Raw genomic sequence first — 20,338 nt, forward strand, 5'->3', positions numbered from 1 at the left:
GTTGTGTGCGAAGGCTCGATATATCTATGTTACTAAGCATTTACCATGTCCCAGTGAATACAGTGTGTGGCGTAGCTGGTGTTGTGGTGGCCCTGAGTCAAGGACCTCCATTATTGTTGCTGTGTCGCCTGGAGAGCCCATACTTCAGGAATTCTCCCTTGGTTAACCCATAAAGTTTGTGGAGCTCCTGGAAGGATAGCAGTGTTCCTTCCGCAAACAAGTTGCAAAGTGTGACACCTGCATCTTCCCAAATCTCTAGTCGCCAAGCGGTTCTCTATCCCCCCTCTCCAGGGGTAGTCCTCAGAGCGAGATCAACGGGGTGTAGGGTTCCCCTGCATTGGCTCCCAGAAAGCCTCTCTGCAAACGCTTGCGGGCTGTGTGGAGAGGCAGTGGGTAGGGGCCTCTCGTCTGACAACTCGGGAGGAACAATAGCAATCCCTTGGACTCCAGCCTGTGGGATCCCTGTTTCATCTGTGTTGTGTCCCACCAGCCAGCGGATCACCCATTGGAGTTGGGTGGCCAGATAGTGTGTGAAGTTCGGGGTAGTTGTTTCGTATGCAATGCTAACCTTTTCCAACCGGGACCCCAGATCAGGTCTGTGAGCATGGAGTCTAGGCATTGAAGGGTGTTTCCCGGGATTGTCACTGGTAGGTTTGTGAAATAATTTAACAATCAGGGTAGTATCAGCATTTTGGAAGGGGCAGTCAACCCGCAACGGAAACGGGCAAGGTATTCCGGAAAGAGGATTTTGTAGTCATACAAGAGGAGGGAGATTGGCCTATACAAGAAAGAGAATGTGGTTTCTCAACCGGGTTTTGAGATCGGCCCCATATGGGCTTCCCGCTAAGAAGGAGGATGATGGCCCCTCTTCCCTTGCTGAATGGAACACTTGTAGGAAGTGTGGTGCCAATGAAGATTCACATGTCCCATAAAATTTGAGGGGTAGCCCCTCAGGACCTGGTGATCGGCCTCTGAGAAGGGCTCTGATCGCCTCTCTAATATCCTGTTCCGTGATGGTGCCTTCAAGAGCAGTTCAAAGGTATCTGGTCATCTGTGGTAAGGGGGTATCTGCAAGGAGCAGTAATGTGCTGCCGTTGCTATAGTAGCCTCGGATCTGTAAAGCAAGGAATGGTACAAGCGAAAGACCGCATTGATGTCGCACTGGGTATGATGGAGTGCACCAATTTGGTCACCAATTCGACCTGGGATACATAGGTTCATTTTTAAAATGCTTTGGGGTGGAGGTTGCTGCATTTTTGGGGCCCAGGGGATGGAGTCTGGGCCCCCTTTAAGTGTACGCTGGCCCAGGAGAATGGGTCCACAGGCTGGGTGAGTCTGGGGAGGTAGCGCCACACATGCCCCCTCCCTGCAAAAATAACCAAATAAATCCTGCACCGACCCTTAGGCACTGGCCTACCCCTGGGGTAGTTTAGGAAAATACAGTGGAGTGCCACGCGCTCCTTTGCTCCCAAATGGGGTCAATGGTCATACTCTTCAATGATGGATATTATGGGCGCCGCTCGGCTGATTTCAATGGTCCTGGGCTCATTTTACTCCTGGGGTGAGCTCTAGCCAGCAGGAGCATTTGTATCAGGCATCCTGGCCTCAAAAAGTGGCAGCCTCTGGGAATCTGGATTCATCTGGCTCCTTTCACCAGCCTTCTCCTCTGCTGTACCTTCCACAGACCCCATGGCCACCTGCCTATCATGCAGGCCATCTGGACAGCAGTGGAATCAAGTCTTCTCCCATCTGGTCCTCAGGAGGTGTAGGGGGCCAGCATCTCTGACCCTTTCAATGGCCCACAAGTCCTGGGATCAGCTGTATACGGAGTGCTCAGTCCATTAGGGTGCTTGTCCTTCAAGCTGCATGTTCTGCGTTGTCACTTTTATGCCCAGTCTAGCTTGTGGGTTGTGGATTCCCCTTTTATCTAACCTTTCCCCTTTCTGGGGTTTGGCTCCAGCCCAGCTTGTGAAGCAAAAAGGCTGGTGTCAGGTGTCTTTGTGTGTGCTGGGGAAAGACCCTTTAAAGTGTACTCAGGGCAGGGCCCAGCTCCTCCCACAGCCATCCTGTCAAGAAGACCCCCCTCTACACCCAGGCCCTTTTCTGCACGGTCTGGCTCCAATACTCATTTCCCAGTAAGAGTGACATCACCAGCCCAGGCAGATAGAAACTCCCAGAAACTTTAGGCAGAAAACTGCTATCTAAATGTGGGATTTCTAAAGTAATAGTTTTAAATCTGACCTCACCATAAAAGAGGACTTTAAATTACAATTCAAAATAGTGGAATCATTATTTTTCTAGCTGCTACTAATCCGAATTTAGCATTTAAAAAAATGTACCAATGCAGCCCCCATGTCAGCAGCTAGTCTTGCTTTAGTGAAAATCGTTTTTGGGGATATTTCACTGTGTGGACATCTTCAACATTAATTTCAACAAGCCCTACTTTTAATTATCTGCACCCAGCCTTTATGGGAATAAGGCCCACATAGGGGTGACTTATTAATATTTATTAGGAACGTTTAAGCCTGTCAAAAGGGGTATTTTACAGGAGCCGGAACAACACTTGGTGATACAGTACCTCCATGTCTTGGGCCGCGGGGGACACCTGATCAGGTGGTTTGCTGCGGCACTGCGCGCGCATGCTGTGCCGAGTCTGGGTGCACTACGCGAGAAATGGGAGGGAGACCTCGCCCGCCCCATGACAGACAAAGAATGGGACAGGGTGTTGCAGGGGCCGAGGAGGGTACCTCGAAATATGAGATTTCGTCAAATATAGTTCTTCGTCTTGCATAGGGCCTACCTAACGCCTGCCGCCATTAATAGGTATTTCCACCGTGTGGATGCCAGCTGCCCCCGTTGTGCGGAAGCTGATGCTGATCTGCTTCACATGCTGTGGGGCTGCCCGGAACTGAGTACATACTGGCAGGCGATACACGGGATGCTCCGTCGGTGTACGGGACGGGAGATCCCTCCTGAGTGGCCTACTTACCTGTTGCACCTCTTTCATAGGTCGCCCCCGGTCAAGGTAGCATCTCGTTTTATAGACCTGGGGATCATAGTGGCAAAGCGACTCATCACTAAACGCTGGAAAGCAGACACTGCGCCACACGTGCGGGCGTGGCGCGGCTCTTTTCTAGTCTGGGCCAAGGCGGAGGAGGTGGCACTTCGGAGAGAGGAGACGCTGGGTCTCCGGATGACACCGATCGCATCCCAATGGGGAGAGATGCTGCAGGTCCTGCTACAATCTGATGGGGTGACTCTGGCTGGGGTCGAGGGTGAGCTGCAGGACCCGGGTTAGCTGCGGGGAGGTGGTCCGATCTGACGGGGTGCCGCAGCGCTGGGGCTGATTTGCTTGGATTCTGGCATTCCTGCGCGTCGCAGCCCGGATGTTCCTACACATGACGTTCCTGGGGTGGGAGCCGGGGGGGGGGGACTCGACGGGAGGGGGGGTTTGAGGGAGAAGGACGCCTAGAATTGAGACAGGAGAGCTGCTGTTAGATGTTGTTTTCGTTGTTCTGTGGCAAGCAGGCCAGTTCCCCAGTTGCAGTATGGGTGCGCAAGGCTGTTTGATTATTGATCTGGGGGTACACTGGGCAGCACGCGTCTATAGTGAATAAGGCGGTGACTTGCTACCCTCAACTGACACAGTGACTGCAACAACACGCGTGATGGTAGTGGTCATTACAGACTCACGGGTCACAACTTTAGTCCATACTGAATGCTCCTCAATTGGCGTAAAGTGTTATGCTTATATGTGGCATGCTCCGAGTCCTTACTGTGTATCAGCTGTAATTATGCTCTTTGCCATTCTGCACTGCATTGTATAATCTTCTTGCTGCAAACTTTAAAATTCAATAAACAGATTTCTAAATAAATAAATAAAAGGTGTATTTTACAGGTGAAATGCAGTTTAAAAGTGCCACTGGGAGATTACCTGTGTACGGCAACCGGGCTGTGCACGACTGTAGTCTCTTACATGCAGCCATACGTGTGCAACCAGTCCAGCTCCTCTTATCTTAGCTGCGTCACAGCGGCCTTATCTTAAAAGGCAGACACTGGTGGTAAAGATGTGGAGTCCAATTTACCATGACATTACTGGTAGTGAGACTAGGGTAGGGATGACTCAGCCACAGAAAAGGTCCAAAATCGGGTGATCAGAAAGCAACTCAGCCGTACTAAGAGGGGGAAATCCGTTTGCAACAGTGAAGTTCTTGTCATATGACTTTTTGTAAAATTAATGTTCAGGACCGACAGAAAATCAAAGGTTATAACGGATGATCTGACAGTACCTGTGGAATGTTATACCCATTAGTCCTAATTGAAGGCGGATCATTTTGTTAGAACGAGAGCTACTTAGACCCAAGTAATTTTTCCAAATTTGCGATTCAAATAAAGTCAATTTACTGATAGGCACATTGGACTGTGTTTCAAAGTCATATAATGGTACAGCTGGAAGTTTTAATATATATATACTTTGAGCAGTGATTGTACTTCTCTATTGCCTTGAGAGCTAAAGAATTGCATTAAACCATATCCTATGGATTTCGCTTTAGGCTTTTGACGCCTATCATGAGTATCACTTGAAAGTTTATTCAACACGTTTACTCCCATATATGTGTAATCTTTTACTACTTAAACTCTTTTCCCTTTGTAACACCAATTAATTTGAGTTTTCAAACCCTGTGCTCCCATTATCATTATTTTAGTTTTCTCCTCATTAACATAGACATTAATGTCATTGGCTCTTGTTGCAAGGGTGTTGATTTGTCTCTGTAATCCTATTGGAGTAAGGTCAATTAAACTAAAACGTCTGCATACATCAGAGTAGATATTTCTGTGTTCCTTTTTTTGGAAGATAAGTGGCAGCGCATTTTATTAAGGTTGGAAGATCTGAGAAATATAATGAGAATAACAAAGGGGCTAAAATACAGCCCTGTTTTAGAACATTGTTAACTTCTGTTTTACTAAAGTACTTATTTTCCGACCCCATGAGTATTCTTATCCAATTGTGACAGTGCAGATTTATCACGGTCGCGCTAGCTCAGTCAGGATGCCCAGTTTATATAATTTGTGCTCTGTCTAGAGAATCAAAAGCACTTCTGAAATCCACAAAACCACATGAAGCTTCATTGTGATGTCAGACATATTTCTCGTTTATCAAACTTAAAGATGAAATGCTATAAATCAGGGGACATCCATCCTTCCCGAAAGTCAGAATGTGCAATGGGCTGGAGTTGACATAATTTAACTGATGCTGTTAATTGATGTAGGAGACTTTGGCTAATCTCTTTCCTATAATATCAAGAAAGGATATCCGATGATGCCTTTTCGGCCAGTTGCAATCTCCGATCTTCTTGAGAAGAATGATGTTACTGCCCTTCCATGGTTGATGAGTCAAGTTAACACTTAAATCAGTAATCAAATAGAGGTTTAAGTATTTCAGCCCACAAAGTCGGATTTAGTTTTATTATATTAGCTGGAACACTCAGGACTGGAATTTGTGAATTATATTTACTACCTCCTTTGTTGTTAACCCATTCCAAGAGGAACTAGAGGTGAGGGAAACTAATCTCATGTCTGATGGAGTTGTTTTTCTTAAAAGATATACCAGTGCTCTTTGTCTTTTGGATTTGTTTTTTAGGACAATCTGTGCCAAGGCTTTTCACAATTAAATACTAAAATGTGCACATATTACTACCACATGTTGCCACCAAGTGTAAGTAAATTCAATATTTGGCTAACATATTCTCATTAGATTGCTCTGGTATCACAATTTTTGTTTAGTAGTTTGTCAGAAGCAAGAAGCATTGACCTTCTATAATAAAGTTGAACCCTTTCTAGTGGAAGTACTATAAGTTAAATACAAGCAACCAAGTTAAATCAAAGTTTAAAATGAATTGCAAGACGCTGCATTTAAAATAATATTTAAAACTGTTTCAATATTTTGCAGATCATATCACGGTTACAAGACCATGAAAGATTTTGTAAGGCGAAGACGATGGGGAAGGTAAATAAATGCTTAACTGATTTAACTAGGTATGCAGAAATTGCTTTTTTGATTTACTTCATTTAATGTTTTTACATTTACTCTTTTTGATTTTTTGCAAGACAAACTTGACAGAATATATTTACAAAAAGAGCACAAAGGTCAAATGCAATGTTTTCCCCTCCTTTTTTGTGGTCTGACATATTCCAAAAAGATTTCCTTTAGAACATCATGTAAATATTGTAACAAACACGGTCAGTCTTTAATAAGCTTCATTGTAAATCCTGTACCAGTTGCAGCCTTATTAGTCTTCAAATGTGACCTCTTTGTGATTCATGCTGGTCAGAAATTTATTAAACCTAAATGCCACTATAAGTACAAATGGAACATTATAAGCTGTTATGGTTGCTTCTTTCAGAAAATGTAAAATAGTGACGACGGGGCCATGGTTGGAAGTTCCCCCTATAGCGCTTTGGGACATCTCTATAATACCAGGCGCCAGTAAAGAAAGTGCAGATCCAGTCGCGCTGTGGGCGATCAGCAACAAAGGAGACGTCTTGTGTAGGCTTGGAATAACAAGATGCCTTCCAGCTGTAAGGAATATTTATTTTCCCTTTTATTTGAGATGTTTGCATGTTTCTACACTGGTTTTCTCACTTAATAATTTTTTTATGTGCATTTGGATAAAAGGCCAGACCATTACTCTGAAAATTATTTTTAAAGGATACCCATTCCTATTGAGATCTGTGCTCTATAGGATCTTCTTCTGCAAAACAGCAGGCAATTTTTCCTTACTTATTGAGCAGGTTACAAATGTACAACTGTTTGTAGCTAAATTTTGAGTGAGCACATATTCCATGACTTACACTTCTGCAATTTGAAGACAGAATAGATTATTTCAATCCCTGAAAATGATTTGATCCAGTTAACAAATAATGTAGGGAGATAAGATGAGCCGATCATACGAGAATAGAAGATGAGCCAATCATACAAGAATGAATAAGTCATTAATTAAATCCTGTCCTGCTCTGAATTGATTCAAGCTCGGGTAGTTTTGAAGAAGGTTATTGTAATTTTTAATAGGGGAGTTTAGTTTTCATTGGGTATTTCCGGTAGGCAGTCTCACTCCAGCAGAGAATCCTTTTATCATCTATAAATGTATTTCACTCTGAACACAAAGCTGGCTCCTGATTGTTTTTTGCTGAATATATTAGACTCAAGTATAGTATTTCATTTATTCTACGTAAACTGACTTTTTTTTAAACTAAGGAATGCAGAAAACCTTTGGGTCAATGATTTTCTTCAATCTAATCTTTTTCAATAAGCTCTTAGAACTGTTGAGTTATTGCACATTTTGCACTAAATGCTATGTGGCGTTCTTGTGCTCCCACTCATGCATTCAATTGACGTATATTAAATTAATCATAAAAACGGCAAATGATTTTGAATTACATGTGAGAAGAACTTGATGTCAATGGAGCTTTATTATTATCAGGATGATACGTTCTGTTCACTGACAAAATATCGATGTAAAAAATATAGAAGTAAAAAATTTCGATGAAAAATTATAGAATGCAAAAAAATCGACTCCCTCTACTTAAAACAGGTAAGTACAAAAATATGGAAAAAAATATCGATGTAAAAAATATAGTTATATAAAATATCGAATGTTATATATATAAAATAAAGTAATACATATTAAATATGTTAAATAATAAAATTAATATAAAAATGAAGTAGATTTAATATAAATTTGAAAAAATATAATACATAAACTTAATTAAAGTTAAACACAAATGCATAATAATTCATATATATTTACTTTAAAACAATTAATAACCTATTATTTTACTTTATTTTATAATTTTAAAATTATATAAAAATTTACAAATATATATATATATATATATATATATATATATATATATATATATATCACTAAACCAATCCAGCACCGCCTGACTGACAGCCAACAGGCGGGAAGAACGCTGGCTGGGACCTCTACGATATGCTCACGTCATTAAACAAAAGCCGGAATCCAGAATCGGTGCAAGACTTCTTTTAATCAAGCAAAGGCAAATGTGAGTCCATTACAATCCATCGGACATAGTGTCCACCATGACGCGTTTCGCTCGCATCCGCGAGCTTGATCACATGACGCGCTCGGGAACAATCGTGCATAAATTAACACACAAGCACAAATTCCTGTAAAAATAAACCTTAATGTGCATCAAACTAAACAACAGACTCCTGATACAGATGATGACAAGTTATGAAACTACCGACAGTTCCAAAACACTGTATTGATAGTTAGTAGCAACTAACTGAATTCAATATTATAAAGCTGCTAAATTAATACAGATGATAATGGCAAATGTTATGTACATATGATAAATAGTATATTAAAAAAATACCTTAAAAACTCATTGGTAAAATTCATCAGAGATGTAGTCAAAACAGCAAAGTTACTGTTTTGAGTGCAAAAAATGCAAGTGCAACGAATCATCAAATATTGTGCAAATATCGCTGAGTCCTTGGCCAGTGCCAAAAATCAGAATAAATGTGCAAATACCGCTTAGTCAAAGGCAAGTGCCTAGTGCCAAAGGGACATAAATATGAACATGATGGCAGTAACAATTGACATATAGCAATAAACTTAACAATAATGATTCTAAAACACAGTGCAAATGAGCAGAATGTTATATATGTGATCAAGGCCGTTGTACCGGCCGAAACGCGTCATGGCAGGCAGAAGAGAGAAATAAATAAAAAGAAATCTCAAAACCACGAAGAGGAGTTCGCACATTCTTTCTCACCGTAACCAGAGGTTAAGGAATGTTTGGAATTGAGATATATATATATATATATATATCTATGTGTGTACCAGTAACATAAAATCTCATTAAAAAAAATTCTATTACAAATTAAAACAAACTATTTAAAAATCGTCAAACTTAAATTTCTCACTCCAGTGAGTGCAACAGTAAGGAAAGTGTTGGATAGCGGAGGGGTAAAAATTACTATTCCCACTCCAGTGAGTACAACAGTAGGGAAAGTGTTGGATAGCGGAGGGGTAAAAATTACTATTCCCACTCCAGTGAGTGCAACAGTAGTAGGTAAAGTGTTGGATTGCAGAGGAGTAATAATTAATATTCTCACTCCAGTCAGTTCAAAATTAAAAACAAACAACATTTTAACACCAAAAAAATATTTAAAAAACTAAATAAATTAATAAATATGTTAACAATTTAAATTCAAATATATTTACTATTATAATAAAATTTAAAAAACATATTATAATGTTAAATACATATGACAAATACCTACAAATATTATATTAAATAAAATAAAAATAATTTCCAAACAAATATTTTTAATTAGAAATTATTTAGATACAAAAATATTATTACATACATTTACTTTTTTAATTTCCTACCCTATAACAACACACAATTCACAGCCCACTTCTAAATTTAAAAGAAATTTACTTTTTCAATTAACATATTTAATTACCAATTAAAGAAATATTAATTTAAAAAAACTCATAAAAATTATTTAACTTCCCACACTTTACCGCTATAATCCCCACAACCCACAGCTAAAATTAAAATGTAAAATAAATAATCACACAATTAAAACTTATTTTCAATTAAAAAACAAATATTATTTAACAACTAATTGTAAAGTAAGTCAAATTAATTTACTCCCCACACTGTACCCCATAACAATAAAACACACGCAAAACTATAAACAAATGCCCTACTTAAATATAAATTAATTAATTAATATTAATGATCAACTAATTTCTTAATTAATTAAACATAAATTACTTCCCACCCTTTACCCCTATAAACCCCACAACCTGCACCTAAAATTAATTACACAATTTCCATAATTTATTTTCAATCAATTATTTAATATAAATTAACAACTAATTATTAATTAATCAAAAATAAATTACTTCCCACCCTTTACCCCTATAAATCCCACAACCTGCACCTAAAACAAATTACACAAGTACCATAATTAATTAATTACTTTTAATTAACAATCAATTAATTAATTACAAATAAATTACTTTCCACAATGAACACTATACAATCTAAATTAAATAAATAAAAAATAATCATTAATTTATTATAATTAAATTACTTCCCACCCTATTCCCCTATAAACCCACAACCCGCTACGGAACTAAAAAATGTAAAATTTAATTAAAATAAAATTCATAACTACTAAAAATGTAACACCTATATTAGAAAACAAACAATACTTATACAAAAAAAACATCACGTACATTTAAAATATAAACTAAAATACATCATAACACTAATTAAAAAATCACTATTTTAAACAATGACATTTTTGCAAACAATATTAATGACTTCTATATTTTTCAAAACGATATTTCTTACCTTAAATTCGATATTCTTGACCACGATATTCTTGCTGTTGGTATTTCCGAATCATAATATTTCCAAATCGATATTTGTGTAAGTCGACATTTCCAGCTCGATATTCTGTCTCAACACCGATTCGTTCCATCACTCTTGTCCTTACTAAACATGATTGGTGTGGTTGTTGCTGGCACATTATCTTTGAATCACCATATTTTTTAACCAATATTCTAAAGCAAATGCATTTTTGCTGACTCTATTTTGGGAGTCAAAAGCATTGAAGAAAAGGCGTCCAAAAAGATAACTCCGTAGGTAAGTGCAGAAGCAGTTCTCTCCCTCAATGGAGGAGGCACTGGAAATGTCAGCACATGAAACTGCAACATTCAAGACAAGTCAGTGGATGCCTCCTCTTAAATATTCCATGGTGGATGGATACAAACAAATTGTAAACCTGCATGGATGAAAGCACCCCTACCAAACAGTGCAGATAAATTACTTTTTGGAATACACAAAAATTTTTAGTAGTATGCATGGAAAGCTTCCCAAGGACCAGGTTTCAAGAAGTACTACTGGGAACGTCATGTCAATTATTCCTAGGGCTCCTATTTCACAATACATAATTCAGTGTAGCCTTGACTTAAGCAACCGGGGAAATGATGCTGATGTGCAAAGGCACATTATTTCTTCTGGGTTTTTTCCCCACACTTTCCCTTACATCTCCTCCAAATCTAGATGTAATCTGTTCCCATTGCCATCCTAGAATAGGAGTTAATCCAGATCTTTGATGGGTTAATCTCCAACCTTTTCCAAGGTGAAAGACGGTCAGATAAAAGTTTGTGAATGCGCTCAAATGTATAATTTTGTGGACATTTGGAACACACAGTGCCAAACACGCTGAACTGTGTATCAATCCACATAGCACCCCTTGCTCACTTCCCACCCCTTGTGTGGGAGTTACCGCTGCACATTTCTCTGCAGCGGAAGGACAATATATGCAGTAGCAAACCCATTTGTGCCAGCCAAGATTATTATTTTTTTTTTTATTCCTGGTAGGCCTAAATCAGCACATTTTCCCCCAAAAACCTACTAGGGCATCTCTAGTAATCGAGTTACGCATGAGGTACAGAGGTATTGGCCCTCTAATTCAGTGGCTCTTAACCTTTTGACCTCTGAGAACCCCCACTTAATCATTACAGGAACCTGGGGACCTCCACTGAATCATTACTGGAAGCTGGGGACCCTGGCCTAAGTATTTTAAATTATTTGAACCACAAAACATTACACAAAAAATATAGAAATAAGCATTCATCATACAAATACACAAATTATTAATTAGTTTATTTAATTCACAAACAAATAGAACAAAAAAAATCTAAATTTCAATTTTAATTAGAAGATTGACCTGCTCCTATGATTCAGTCTGAGGATACCTACTCCTACTAATTCCGTAACATTTACAGAATGTTTTTAAATGTCCAACTTAAAGTTTTGCTTCTTTATTTTTATACACTATTAATCTGTTGAGATTATTTAACTTTCCAACCAGTCATGATCCCCATGAGTAGGCTTCGTGGACCCCTAGGGGTCCCCAGACAACAAGTTAAGAACCACTGCTCTCGCTCCTAAGTGTTGTTCTTGCCAGTAACACTCATTCCTTTATTTGTGCAGATCCAGTGGATGCATAACTATAGCAAGGATCCATGACATTCTTACTGCTATTTTCATCCTTTTGGATGTCGCTTTGCAGTGCCTAAAACTAAGTGTAATGCAAGCAGAAGAAGTCTCATTCCCAGTTTGTGTCGTGTTTGGCCCATGACAATAGCTCTAGGGCCTGCACGTCCTGTATGAGTCTGCGCCTTAAGGCAATTTGAGAATACGATAGCAATACTTCCTGCCGTTTCCAATCTTACTTTCATCTGTGGCATCAGTTGTGGTGGTTGGTGCAGTGTTAATCTCCACGCAAGAAAGGGAGGTTAAGTAGCATCACTCTTAGTTTATGCTACATCATAGGAAAAAGTGGAAGATGTCCGTTAAAACGCCTGTCCTATTTCAAGAGTTAATTTTGGTTTCAAACCAGGCGCCCTCAGTGCTGTCAGTTGTTTTCTTTCCTCTTCTGAAGAGCCTGTGCTCATTCATGAATAGAGGAAGGTTATAGTCTCACTGTCTGCTCTGCCAAGTTTGAGGAGTTTCCTTCTTCCCTATTGCAGCCTTTATAGATGTAACCCCTTCACATGTCCATGTCTGTGGCCGTAATAACACACTATTGTCTTTGAAGCGAGCACTTTCTTCCTTATGCTTTCTCTTCTGCTGGCATTTATTGTCCCACTGCATCCTTGCCGCCGTACTTTCTTCTCCACTCACTCTGCCTTATGGCACACATCCTTACTTTGCTTAATTTACTTTAGTCTTAGTCTGATGAGGATGCCAGGGCCAGAGGAATCTCACCAATTGAATCCTTCTCTAGGTTTAGTTCTATTTGTGAATCAAATTTGTAGGGGTGAAAATTGCTTGAACATGGTGACATCTGAACACTTCTTATTAGTAAGGTGGAGTAGCTCCTTCTGACTTGGAGTACTTACAGGGTGTTATACATGGATTTGCAAAATGCCAGTGGTTTTGACAGCTCTTTTAATAGGTCTTTCCCATGCCAATATTCTGGACCATCTGAAGTGTAAGAGCATTTTCTCCATGGTTTTGAAAGGCTGTGGAGGCGTAGACATTCAGTTTTAAACTATTGATCCAATTTCACATTCGTACTGATGTTTTGGATCATTTCAGGCAAAGTGAAGCGCCTCTTGTACCTTTTAATATAGCTCTACAGAGTCACCTCTTGTAGTCTTAATTGAGCGTTCATTCTCTACAAACATAAGCAAGAATCCAGCGTAGAAAAGTAGGGCTGTTCCCAGATATCCACGCTTCCTGAAAGCTTACCAATGCCTGAAATGGTGATGATGTAGTCATCATCTGCCAAGGGGTAACATACCCCTTCAGTACTTTGCATTCGGAAAGAGTTATACATTCTGGATTATATTGGCCTTGCTCTGGGATCTACCAATTAGGGGCGGCTCCTCCGTAATAGTAGAGGAGCGTCGCCCCACTAGTCAGTCAGTCAACGGTCAAGCGAAAAATAAAGTGACTGCTGACTGACTAAGCCGATGCCAGCAGTGTAGGGAGGGATGGGGCATAGCAGTAAGGAATGGTAGGCGCACTGTAGGTGAGCATGTCTGTTTCGCTGGCCGTCTTAGGCCGGGCAAACAGACATGCGCACTTAGATTTCTGCAACCCAGCTGTGTGGCACAGCCGGGTTTGGAGAAACGTCACAGGTTCCTAGGCACTGTCTGAACGGCAAACCACACCGCTCATACCAATCCTGGCGCTGTTGTCATGTTATTGAGAGCAGCGCCCGGTTTGGGTGGAGACCCTGTGCCCCAGTGCATGCTGGGAGGAGAGCCGGAAAAGTGGAGTGAGGCAGCCATGTCGTCAGGTAAGTTTAAAAAAAATACATCTAAGTGCCATCTTTCACTGGGTTGCCTGCAGTGTGGAAACCCACTTCCTTTGAAAGTTTAACTTCAGTAACAGTAATCATGATCTTACTTTAGGATTTGTACAAAATTGCATTGTATGCTCAAAATGCCTCCATAACTTTCTTTAAGCTGTTAATCTGGCTTCTTTCTTGCAGTTCAGAAGCTAGTTTGAGGCTGATGGTGTCATTTTTAAATGCAAGTTATTAATAAATTTGTATCAAACAACATTTTTGGAAATTCAAAATAATTTTGATCTTATAATCAAACCGCATTTAACCCCTTTTTTTTTTAAATGGAAGATTGCACTCATGCCCTTTGATTCATTGCTCACACATTTTCATCTCTTAAATATCTTGCATAAATTAATCATGTTTGAAACTTCAAATTGTTTTCGTTACTTAAACGAGCATTGCAAAGGCCAGTCGGTCCAACCTGGGCAAGCCTGCAATTATTTTGTTTCATTTTCTATTTTTGTGCAAACATACGATAGGCATTAAAAATGTACAACTGATCCAAACTAACAAATTCTGCCCTCTGAAGCTGGTGTACATATGTTTACAAAAAAACAATACAAATAACTCTTTGAAGAATAAATAGAAATAGTTCTTTGAAATAAATAACCAATCTGTTCTACGTGAGGAAATTTGTGAACCTTACAAGTAGCAACTGCAATTTTTACAGGAGTTATGACACATCGGGCCCATTACAATCCGCCCTCTTCCATAAGGGAGCCAGGGATCGACCGCCGAAGTCGCGGCGGTCCCGACATGTAAATTAGGATGCGCCCGCCACACTGGTGGGCGCATCCTGGCCCCTTTACATTGCGGGTGGATCTGCTGGCTGCAGACCCACTCGCAGTGTAAATGGACTGTGCACGGCATTGCCTTGCACTACATGGCAGGCGCCAAAGAATCTACCCCTAAAAGGACGATTGAGCGTCAACAGTTTCCTAGCCTCGACCTATTTCTTCACCATCTCCTCCAGTGAAGCGCCAGACCGCTTCACCCTGGACAAAGGAATCCTCATCAGAAGGGATTTTTGTGCCGCCTCAGTCTTCCAATGGCATAACCAGACCTGTCTCCTGGCCTGAATAGCTGTGCCCGTAGAGGCAGCCGCAGCCTCCAAGGTATTAAAGGAAATGTCTGACAAGATCATGGTCTGTTGTTCCATGACCTCCAGGGTCGGCATGATGTCCTTCCCTTGCTCCATAAGTTCAGCTAGAGACTGGTAGTACTTCAAAATTGAATGGATAGAGAGATAAGCAGAGGCTCTAATGGCGAAGTTGGCCTTGGCATAAGACTGTTTGACTGCCGCCTCCACCCTCTTGTCAACCGGGTTTGCAGGAGAGGCATCCTTTGAAATGATGGCTCCCTGTGAAAACAGCCCAGCCATCAATGAATCTACCTTCGCCACCGCTAGAAAATGCTTAGCAAAGTCCTGAATAGCATAATGCTTAGATAAGTACCACAGGAAAGACTGCTTGACCACCTCCTGCCACTCATTATCCTTCACCTTCTTGATAGAGGGATGCAGGGGAAGTGACTCCGGCTCTCTCCTCTGGTACTGCATGAAGGAATCCTCAGATTCTTCCTCCACTTGGGGCACAGAGCATGCTATGTTATCCTTGATATGCTAAAGAACCGCCTTAATTTCCTGCACATAAAGGCCTCTGAGATCATCCTACTCTCTGTCAGCCTCAGCACTGGTGGAAGGCTCAACATGCTGCTTCTTACGGGAAGAAGGGCCCTCATGCTCCTTAAACGCCACAGTCACAGCATCCTAGATCATCTGCTGAATGGCCTGCAAGGAAGGAGACTCTGTCGGAGCCTGCACATAAGGGCCTGCCCCCACTTTGCGGCACCTAATCATTCTCCATCCTGACACACACTGGACAGGCACAGAATCGCCCCTAGAGAGCCAGTCTTAAATAGGCTTATCCTGTCATGAACTTACCCACAGGATGGCCGGGCCAGCTGCCAAGCAACCTCTACACACAAGCAGCCTGCACGCTGCCAGCGTAAACCTAGCGTCCACCTTCCCCAGCAAAAACCAGCATGCCAGGAATGTGTGATGCGTCAAGGCCCCAGCGTCGTAAAGTAGCCAACTGCCCTACCACAGCCCTAAAATAAAAGGATTGTGAAGCAACGTCCTCCGTCTACTATGTAAATCAGGACCTACAGAGCCCTTCACTCGGACCACCAGTGCCGCATTCGAAGGCGGTTCGGATTTCCTCAGGAGAATGAGCCCAAAAGGCTGGCATCTGCACAAGGATCTGCCTCATTGCGTGAGCCCGCTGAAGCAGGGCTTCAAGGAAAAAATAAGACCCGCTGTAGCCGGGCTTCTGATTACGCTGCAAACAGAAATACACAAGAATACAGCTCAGGAGGGCTTCTACAGGGCCCAGGGTCGGCTACCGCATGAGCTTGCCCAACTTACCTGTAACTTGCTCGAAGAGTCTGCAAAGCTGACCCAAAAAAAATAGGAAGTGGGGTGGGTCGGACCTCCTCTTATAACAGGTCAGAGGTGAAGGAGGACGGCCATGTTAGGGAGGGATGGGAAGGCTAGAGCGCTAATTTGCTTGGAGGGTTCTGTTGGGGAGCTGAAGCTCACTACGTTAGTTATGTGGCGAGGAAGACTTACAAGGAGGTTATCAAATGTATTACTTGGAATACAACCGAGTGACATGTAGTAAATAAGGAAAAGGAATAACAACGTGGAAACGAGTGAGGTAATTGTAAAGGAAAAATGAAAAAAATCATCTAATGTAGCCATAGTTTATAGAATGCTCCTGCAATGGCTTTTCTGTCATGCCATGTGATAAAATGGACTCAGTTCATTAATTGTTGCTTCTACTTCACACATATCTGTTCGGACACCTCTCAGAATGTGCTGTCTTGCCATTTTTATACTACATGTAATGAGCATTTTAGCTTACGAGAATGGTACGATAAGCGCTTATAATATCTTTATTGGGCAACATTATGCAAGTCTGTGCAGGGGCACGCTGAGAGGAGTTATTTATTTGTCTTTACACTCTGAGAGCTCTCCTTATAGCAACCTTGTCCTCACCTCTTCTTCCTGAGGGCTGCCCTTAGTTTTTTTCGGGGAGATGTTAACTTTTCTGGGCTATGCCCTTTGCCTTGGGCAAAGAAATATGATGTTATACTCTGGAATCATTTTAAGCCATACCAAAGGGATATGTTTTGAGTAGTGCAGTGATGACCTTTCGGAGCAATGGTACGACCTGTGATAGAGCACGGGTCACCAGCTTGGGTTAAACACACACATATCTAAATACTCACCTGGGCCCAAACCATTTCCACAAATGAGCTAGCAACCCCTGCTGATATCAATTTTTGAGTTTTGCCTGCAAATTTTATTTCACCTTTACCAAGTCTTACCAATTTTATCTCCTTAATGATTTATTTCTCGATGAATCAGGTTTCTAAGATAGTTTAAGGTAGAAAATGACATTTATACTTGAAATAACCACAACCTCAAAGTTTGGAAGACCTTTATCTAAATTAATAATTTTGTGAGTCAAAATCAATCACAGCTTAAACACATTATTACAAGAGGCAAAATTAAAGTCAAAATCATGATCAATGAAGACGTACCTGAAAAGGAGAAGAGAGAGAGAGAGCACGTACAATGACAGTCTTCTCAGATTTATATTTACCTAAGGTGATAGATGAACCCAACTCTTGAAGATAAGCCAGATAGAATCTGGCAGGACAAGATTGCAGACAGAGGATTTTGGACAGATTCCGATCTGCGAAAGTGACCTCTTCTAAGTGCAATGCCAGCGTCGCACCCCTCTCTGATACTACTCTCGTTGGGTGTCCCTCTTCCGAAATTCCCTCTAGATGATTAGATTAGCGATCAGAATATCAAGTTCTCGAGCAGAGTTTCTGGCAGCAGCAGGGTCTGAGACAGTGTCTCAGACAGAATAGCAGCATACATGTTGGGTCGGTGACGAGTCGGAATGGTGGATCTGACAAGTCTGACAAACTATCTACTAACTTACCTTTTTTATATTATTCTTTATTCATGTACCACCCCCAATGTAGCCAAGTTTGTGTTTTCCCTTATTCTAATTGGTAAGGGCAAGAGTTGAGTTCATCACACCATATTAAAAAGTAATAATTTTACTGTGGACTATTGTTCTATATTTCCGCCCCTTAATTTACTTTCCCATAGCTTTATTCCCACCCGCATTTCACATGATGTTCAATAAGACTTTGCAAAAATTATTTGTTTCAAGCTTTAGGTCCACAAGTTCAGTTTCCCAGGCAACTTCAGCTTGAGGTGGCCTTGGATGTGATTCAAGTTCCTTCGTGGGTTTCCGGCCAGTCTTTATGCGCGTGCGCGCTGGTCAGATGGGATAGGGATTTCAGTCACCCTCCAAGGCCCAAAAAAAGGACTAATAATAAAATCAGAAAGAGATGCGTTGGAACACGGAACAAATTATTTCACTGTATGCCACTTATCTCTACTCTATCTCCATTTACTTATTTTAATATTTTGCATTAGTGTTTGGTAGAACTTACCAGGTTTAAGTTAGCAGTAGCATATGCGTTAATGTGTGAGTTTCAAGCGGCCATTTTAAAACCTATTGCAAAACTGCAAAGTTTCCCACCAAGCGACAGAATACGTCATACTACGTAGGTGCAGTAGATGCATGCGCAATGAAGTTCCTGCGTTTTTGGCGGCCAAATTAAGACACTCGGGTTACTTGTTAGTAATACACATACGAAAGCTTCCCCTGGATACTGTATGTCATGTTTAATGTAATATTAGTAATCACAAAACAGGTTGATTATGATGTTACACGTTATTTGAGAGGATTGCGTCCACGCAAGTCTCTTTTATTACGAAACCTTGCTCCATCACCTGATACTTGTGACAAGCAGGAGATGAAGCTATCCAAGTGAAAGAAAAGAAGGACTCATCTAGACGGGATCTGTGCACGTCAGTGATGCCATGTTCTCTGCACGAGGAATGTGGTGGATATCCCTGAATTACGGTTTCACGGCACTGCTTGTATCCAACGTTGCAGTTTTACCTTTTTTAATTGTGATTATTGTTGTTGGACATTGTCGACCTGCTAAGTTGGAGTCCATACATTTACATTTGTTAGTGCCCCTACTCAACAAACTGAGTGTATTTGACTGGAGGTTTTTACTTGTGACATTACAGAAAATGCCACCAGCAAAGTGAAAGAAAAGAAGGACTCGCATATTCCATATTGTTTACATGAAGAATGGGGTGCCTAGAATTCTGGTGTTTGTCCGCCACCAGAGAGATCACCATAACAATGGGGATGACGGCCAGTAAGCAATGCCAAGTAGTGTTTGCAGGGAGCAAGTACTGATACTACCATTCAAGGACAATGGTCAGTGACAGTAGGACTGAAGGGAATAAGTGCATAACATGCTTTCTTAACCTGTAACAATGATTCAGCGCTAGATGTGCCTGACTCTAGTAGGGCTAGGGTTTGCGACGTAGTTCCAACCACAGGTCTCCTTCTAAGTGGGATAATGTGTAACGACCCAAATAACGAACTGACAGTGTGTGGGAAATTGGACGTTAGACATGCGAATCCTGTGACGGGTGCCATGTATCACTGCCTCCTTCCTAATTTTGTGAAGCATGTTCAGTGGGCCTGGAACTAAAGCAAAGGTTATCTGTGTGTGTTTTTGTGTAAAGGAGAGCAAAGAGGGTGTCTGCATAGAAGGGGATCCATCGCCTCCTGGTGGGCTACATTTTATGCAGATTGTGTAACTCACAGACTTTGCAGCCAGTGGCTGAAGTGAGCTGAGCCACTGACCCATAATGTATGCTCCGGTGAGTGGAGGCAGAGTGATTGACATTTGAACATACCAATGGATGAAGAGGGCGGACAAAAAGCCAAAATATGACTGCACCCCCTATAATATTTTTTTCTTATAATAACAGTTGGGCTAGACAGCTAAAACAGTTTCCAATGTCAGACCTGAAAATGTGTGCACCATTGCTTCAACTTGTCACCAAGCTTATGCAAATGTTGCCACTCTGTTTAAAACTCAGACATTTCTGACGTTCAATGAAACAAAAATAACCTCTATAATGTATACAGATTATTTTGAACTTTTTAAAACAACTTGTGAAAAAGGTTTCGGGTGTATTAGGGAGTTTTATAAAAGTCAGTATTGTTAACTTATTGTCTTACTTGATGTTTAAGAGTTTAGTAAAGTGTTTTTCTTTTAAATAAAAAAGTTAAACAATTTTTATAATATTTACTTGCGCTTACCAGAACAAGTAGATGCTCACTTTTCACTTTAATCTGTGACGTTTCACATGCAGTTGAACATTGGGCCATGACTGCATTGGTTGCAGCATTGAGTTTAGTCACTGTCTACCTTTGACTCACATCTGTTAGCTCACCTTTG

The 20,338-nt window shown here is 40.9% G+C and overlaps 1 protein-coding gene across 1 annotated transcript in view; it reads left to right on the top strand.

Moving 5' to 3' along the window:
- The window catches only part of TECPR1 (tectonin beta-propeller repeat containing 1), a 428,679-nt gene that overhangs the window by 271,378 nt on the left and 136,963 nt on the right, over window positions 1-20,338 (top strand). Inside the window, exons 19-20 of the mRNA XM_085629008.1 lie at window positions 5,951-6,007; window positions 6,405-6,579. Coding sequence (XP_085485134.1) covers window positions 5,951-6,007; window positions 6,405-6,579 — 232 coding nt within the window. The remainder of the gene's footprint in view (window positions 1-5,950; window positions 6,008-6,404; window positions 6,580-20,338) is intronic.

Source organism: Triturus cristatus, chromosome 10, assembly GCF_964204655.1.
Source record: "Triturus cristatus chromosome 10, aTriCri1.1, whole genome shotgun sequence".
Lineage (NCBI taxonomy): Eukaryota > Metazoa > Chordata > Amphibia > Caudata > Salamandridae > Triturus > Triturus cristatus.